Source organism: Akebia trifoliata, chromosome 15 (assembly GCF_017979445.1).
Source record: "Akebia trifoliata isolate Shusen 1 chromosome 15, ASM1797944v1, whole genome shotgun sequence".
NCBI classification, from domain to species: domain Eukaryota; kingdom Viridiplantae; phylum Streptophyta; class Magnoliopsida; order Ranunculales; family Lardizabalaceae; genus Akebia; species Akebia trifoliata.
In genome coordinates, this window is record NC_141389.1 from 21,674,870 (window position 1) to 21,681,570 (window position 6,701).

At 34.8% G+C, this 6,701-nt stretch overlaps 1 protein-coding gene across 1 annotated transcript; it reads left to right on the forward strand.

Moving 5' to 3' along the window:
• Window positions 1-421: 421 nt before the first annotated feature.
• Window positions 422-4,614, forward strand: LOC147384594 (uncharacterized). The gene is made up of 5 exons (XM_086425390.1): window positions 422-524; window positions 1,760-2,131; window positions 2,224-2,685; window positions 4,032-4,154; window positions 4,278-4,614. The coding sequence occupies exons 2-5, from the start codon at window positions 1,811-1,813 to the stop codon at window positions 4,566-4,568; spliced, it is 1,197 nt and encodes a 398-aa protein (XP_086281516.1). The 5' UTR covers window positions 422-524; window positions 1,760-1,810; the 3' UTR covers window positions 4,569-4,614.
• The last annotated feature ends 2,087 nt before the right edge of the window (window positions 4,615-6,701 follow it).

Below are 6,701 nucleotides of genomic sequence, written 5' to 3' on the forward strand. Positions count from 1 at the left end.
CATGATCTAACGCCAGATGATCATAGAGGATAAGATTTCAAGAACATAAAGTAAGCTTTGTTCAATTAACAAACTTAATAAAGTAAGGGATTTTTTGTATTAAAATTACAACAGACGGTCTGCTCGGTAAATCTCTCTAATAAGTAAGGACAAAATACTTAAGGTACTCTGCTGCAGGGATATCTTTTTAAATATCAAACTTTATGGGCGTTAAATTACAGGCAGAAAAAAGTTGGCGCTAATTTAGAAAGAAGTCCGACCGTTAATTAACATTCCGAAAATGGAAACTTTGGGTTTGTATCCAAACGAATTCATACTTGGAGAAGCACTGATATTTCCTTATAAAAGGGAAGCGATATTGCCTTATATAAGGGAAGCGATGAGTTCAAGTGAAGAGCAACTCTCTCTCTCTCTCTCTCTCTCTCTCTCTCTCTCTCTCATTGAGGTGAATTCAGGCGTCTCTCTTTGCTGCAACGTTCGATGTTCTGTTTGTAGACTTGACAACACAAGAATCAGCCTCATTGGTAAACTTTTGCTGTTTGTTTGGATTGATCTTTTTTTTTTTTGGTAAATTTTGATATATTATTTCTGGGTTTTGATTAATATTTGAGATTCTTAGTTTTTAAACTGATTACATAGTTTTGTTTTTTTATTTACCAGAGACCCATAGTTTTCAAACCCTTCAACATCGAGGGTAGATGTTTTTAAGTCTATTGGACTTCATCTTCAATCCTCTTCTTCAACCCCTTACCGAAAACCCAAAAATCTACCATCTTCAACTTGTCTGAAAATCATATCTTGTTTTTGAAGTTTGAAGGTTGAAGGAGAGATAGAAATCTCGAGGCTGATTCATGGGAAATTTTATTGTTTTTTTTAGAACAAATCCCTCCACGTTTTGATGAATATTTGTAGACTAAAGAAAAATGACTTGAATGCTCTCATCTTCAACATCTAGCCAAAAATGCATTATTTTTCTCTATAATAAAAATAATAAAAAATAAAAAATAAAACTGTTTCCCTCAAACTTTTCAACATCTAGGATAAATTATTTTTAACCCATTTGATCTCATCTTGGCCTCTTTGGTTGAAAACCCTTTATTTTTCTACCCAAGATCTATTGTCCTTCAATTCCCCAAAAATCCTATATTGTCTGTGAAGATTGAAAGATATATAATATTAAGGTTGAATGACAGGGTATAACCCAGCCTTCATGTCTATATATTATTTTTTAACTTCCAATAATAAATTTATGGTTTACACGATGATGGCATAGCTCTCTTTATGTTTTCTTGTGTAAACAGTTTGATGTCCCTCCCCTTAAAAATGACTTGTGGGGCACTCAATCAACCCAATGAACCTATAGGGTTGGTGGATCAATCCATAATCGTTCAACTTTAATTGCGACTTAAAGTTTATTAGATTTGATAATTTTCCATAATTGATTCGTATCAATTGATTTTGATAATCTTATTCATAATGTTATACATAATTAATGAAACCATTTCTTTCGTTTGTACCTCTAACGAGAGAATACTTAAATAAAATAGCATTATTGGTCCCGATTGATTATGCCACAATACATTTTTAGAGGGACTATATCAAATTTTTTATGCTAATGGAAACTACAAATTACCTTTTACATTAATGAATTTTCCATAAGAGTGTTGTTATCATGATTTGTCCATTAATAAACTCGTTCTTGAGTTATACCAATAAGTTATTATTTTGTATTGCTAAATGCCTTCTCAATGTTGTGCAGTCATCCCGAAGATCAAGTTGTCTTTTGGAGTGGGATTCTGATTCGAACAAGATGGTTGATACATCCACCAATCATCTTAAACGAGGGGAAATTTCTTTCCCTCCACCTCATGAACTGATATCTCAGAGGTCAGGATTTTCGTCTGAACATCCCTATAAACGCCTGAAAAGGGCATCTCGTTCATCTCCTGCATGTGCCCCCCCTGTTGCAGCAACACTAATCTCTCCAACCTCATCATGTCACCATATGGGGGCTGACAAGGAAGGACTCTCGAGGATGGCCGTTCCACGGTCTCCGTCTCACCTTTCCCAAGATGTAACAAGTTTGACAAAGGAGCAATTGAAGGGGTATCTCACTTCCACTATCGCACAGGTACACGCTTACGTTTTTTTTCTTCTTTCATGAATCATGAATTTCGTTGACATCATCTCTTCTGAAAATTTCCTTTGTTTCTTGATTCTCAGCTTGGCCTTGACTTTACTAAGCTATTTGATCAGTATGAGAGTGTTGAAACCGAGCACCTTCAATTCCAACGCATTTCTGAAGAGAACTTGGAGAAGGCTGAAAGACGTGCTGCCTTGGCTGAGAGATGTGCTGCTGAGGCTGAGAAAGCTTTGGAAGAGATGGCCTGGGAGGCATCTGTTCTGAGGGAGCAACTTAAGGGGAAAGAAGCCATTGAGCTGGAAATGACAGAGCTGAGGTGCACCCAGTCCAGGCTTATTGCAGAGCATGAAGCCGAGCTGAAGGCAACCATGCAAAAGTTGAATAGCCTTCAAGATCATATTATGGAGGTATGGAGGGCGGATCACAACAAGACCTGGAATAAGGTCCGAGCCCATCATGGGGATCTGGATTATTCTGCTGCTGCTGATTCCAAGGAAGGTGTTTCTGCACTTGCTCCAAATGAAGCCACTACTGCTCCTGAGGTATGTCCTTCTCTTGCCGAGCATAAATTTTTCTTCCCTGTACACACATGATGATTTTTTTTTTTCTCACTAAGGGATTCCTCTCCTGAGATGATTGTTTAATGTAGAACATTCCTTAGGAATGCCACTGTCAGTGCTTGATAGTGGAACCAAATTCGTTGCAAAGAATAGTGGAAAGAATGTCAGCATAATGTTTTGAATAACACTTTATTTTTTTCTTTTTTTCTTATATTATCTATAAAACAGATGTGAAACTAATACAAATTAGTAAACAAGATATTTATAAAAAAGATAGGCGACATATACACTATAGGAACAAAACATTTTCTTGTTTCATTTGGGATCACTTATTCAAATGATAGGTTCTAAAAGCATTGTATTTAATTGGTTCCCGGGTTGCGGTCACCATGGTATCTGAGCTGACACCTAATCCTTCTCATTGCTGGTGTTGGACTAGATGATCTTGCTGGGATCTATGATTAATTGTCAATTTTTTTTCTTTCATTTCTGTTTATGAGTTTTCTTTAAATTACAAACCAATTCTCATATTTTGTGTTTCAAGCAACAATTTTTAGTTTCTTTGCTAAACTGCCCAATAGTTGTCTTACTAACACATAAAATAGACTTAAGATATAATTCGGAATATACAGGCAATTTTGTATTTTTCAAAAGCCACATGCAGTTTTGATAATCCACTAACTTGATATACTCAATTGCATAGTTTCAAAAATATATATCTTGTAGATAATAAATAGTACCGTAAGAATTTTTATATCAAAGTGTATAATAAGGACAATTCTAAAATTGTACCCATACTCTAGTTCTGTCCTCCCTGAAAATACCATATATATGACCTTGCTGATGGTTTATTTCTTAGATTTTTGTTTTTATTTTTTTTCAAAAATTCACGGTGTCCTTTCATTGAGGAATCTGTCATATCCAAACATTAGATAGTGAGAATGGGTTACCAAATGTATATATTGTTACACCTGGGACATGTAGGCCATGGGTACCAAACGTAAATCATGTTTGATTATTTTTTGGACCATTCATCATTTCTTTATGGATCAGTCTAAACATTTGATTGATATGTGTTACACCTTGGGATGATCTTATTGGTTTAATTTTAAATTGAGTAATTACTCAGCCTAATTATAGAAACAATTGTATCTTCAGTTATTTTAACAAATGGATTGTTGCATTTTTCATTAAGCTATATTTACAACTTATTTTAATGATCACATGGTAACTAAGAAATAAATGCTGCATTTTATGAAGATCTTCATATTTCAGAAGTAGTCATAAAGATCATTTAAGTATTGATTTTTGTTTTTGTTTTTTTCAAGAATGCCAAGCTGGAAGAGAAGGACGAAGAAATTGAATACCTGAAGACTATGAACCAAGCTCTTATCGTGAAGGAGCGTAAGAGCAATGATGAGCTGCAGGAAGCTCGTCGTGAATTAATTAGTGTAAGATTTTATTTTCGACTATAAACACTTTAATTGATAATTTTCGTATGTTTTGAACTTTATCTTACATCTCATGAAAGTTCAAGATTAGTGGTTAATCTTTTGATTTCTTTTGGGTTGTAGGCTTTTAGACAAATGTCAAGTCGCACTATTGTTGGAGTCAAGAGAATGGGAGAGCTTAACTCTAAACCCTTCCTAGATGCATGCAAGCAAAAATATTCTTCTAAGGAAGCAAACGAGAAATCTGCAGAGCTCTGCTCATTATGGGAGGATTATCTTAGGGACCCAGCATGGCATCCTTTTAAGATCATCGACGTTGGGAATGCTCATCAGGTATTTTCCTCTCATCCTCCTTTTGCTGACTACATTTCCATCATTACCACGTACTCATGTATGTATTCGGAAACTCATTAATGTTTTACTCTCTCTGTCTCTCTCTCTCTCTCTCTCTCTCTCTCTCTCTCTGGTTAATTGAATGGCCTTATCTATTGAAAATAAGTTTTTGCACAATAGCTAAAGTTAGTATCATATCGATGGATTTGTTATATTCTAAGCAACATCCCATCTTACTTTTGAACCACATGAATCAATGAGTCAGTTTCCTTTCTTTATCATTCCTCAATTTGATCTTTATAAGATAAACAACAAACAAAATTCGAAATTCAACTCAGATTAAAGGAAAGGAACTGCCTTCTTGACATAAATTAAAAATCCAAATTAAAAGAATATTTTTCATGAATCTATGAGACAAGAAGAGAATAGAAGTAACCAGGTTGCTGTTTCTCAATAAAAAATGGGATTTTTAAGGACAAAACAGAAAACCCATGAGGTGATATGGCAAAAAACAACCGGTAAGGCCAATTAAAATCAATTTAAAAGAGAAAAAAAAAAAATGAATGAAAAACCAATCTATTCTCTTTTAAAGTTAGCATCATATCGATGGATTGGTCATTCATGCATGCACTTTCTTCGTTTTCTTTTCTAAATTCTATTTTTCTGATATGGACTCAACTGGGATTGTTGATTCAGGAAGTTATTGATGAGGAGGATGAAAAATTGAAAATCTTAAAGTGCTTCGGAGGTGGTGTATACAACGCTGTGATAACGGTCCTGATGGAGTTGAATGAATACAATCCTAGTGGGAGGACCATAACGGAAGAACTATGGAACTCCAAAGAGAGAAAGAGAGCTACTTTGACAGATGGTATCAAATGCATACTGAGGCAAATGAAGCGCAAGAGGCGATATACATACTAAGGTTTTTATGTTAAGAATGGGTTTGTATTATGCACTGTAACTTTTTTCTTCCAACCACATTTTTATTTTTTTACTTCTTGGGTCATCTAATTTAGTTTGGGCTTCTGATTTTAGGCATTAATGTAGGATAATACAGGAGAGTGAAGTGCTGCTAGAAATTGAAGTTTATACTGTAATTTGCAGCAATTTTTTTCTGAAACAGTCAATAAATAACAATCGATGATCCGAACCTTTCGTACTACTGCCATGTTTGTTTATTTGCTTGACTTATTTCCTTGTATTCCTAATTTAAATTCTTTACTTCTTGTCCAATGAATGATATTCTCTATGAATTCACTAAATTAAAATCACTATAAAATGTTTGTCAAAAAAAAAATTGGTTGAATCATTCAAACACATTGGCCAATCTGCAAATTAATCCATGATTTCCAGATTAATTGTAAGAGTTTTTAATTGTCGTCCCCCCGCACCTATAAGTGTTTTCCCCCGCCCCTATATAAGTGTTTCATACTGTATATATATATTTTTCTCAAAAATCTTTCCACTCTATGCTCTGCCACTTCTCATCTACCTAATCTTCTTTTTTCCATTTTCAGGTGTACAAGTCTTTTTAGCTATCTTGATTTTTTTTCCTTAAAAATCCATCCATTAAAATTTTAACCCTTAAAACTCAAGATTCTCTCCCTTTCAACCATCAAATTTCAAGAACAAGATAGGATTTTTAGGGAGATTGAAGATGATGGATTTTGGGGCAAAAAACCCAAAAACATTATTTGTATAATCCTTGGAGTTTTTTTCCAAAAAACAAATTCTGGATTTATCTAATGAAACTAAAGTGACTCTTGTCAGATCGAAACTTGGTTACTCTGATTGATCGGGGCGGTCTCGATTTGGTCATTGATTTAGATCTGAGTATCTGATCAAATAGTGTTGGTGCTTTGGATATCACACAACTACAAAATTCTCTGTGGTGAGAGGAAGGTCTCAGGGGCATGAATGGTAGGACTCATAAGATCTTCATGTTTTGTAGTTGCTAAATCTGTCAAAGGGTCTGGTTTTAGCTGGGCCCATTGTGAACTGGGTTTGGGTTGTGTTACTAGACCCATATAGTAATTGGATCAAACAAGACCCAATTCGTGTTCAGGTTGACTCAGGCTTGGGAGCTAGATATGTTGCGTGATCCGGCCCAGTTCAAGTTTAGCTCCTTTTTTACAAGGCCAACCATACCAAAGCACAAGCTTGAGCATGCATCCTTAAACAAAGTGAAATGAAGAATTAAAACAATTAAAA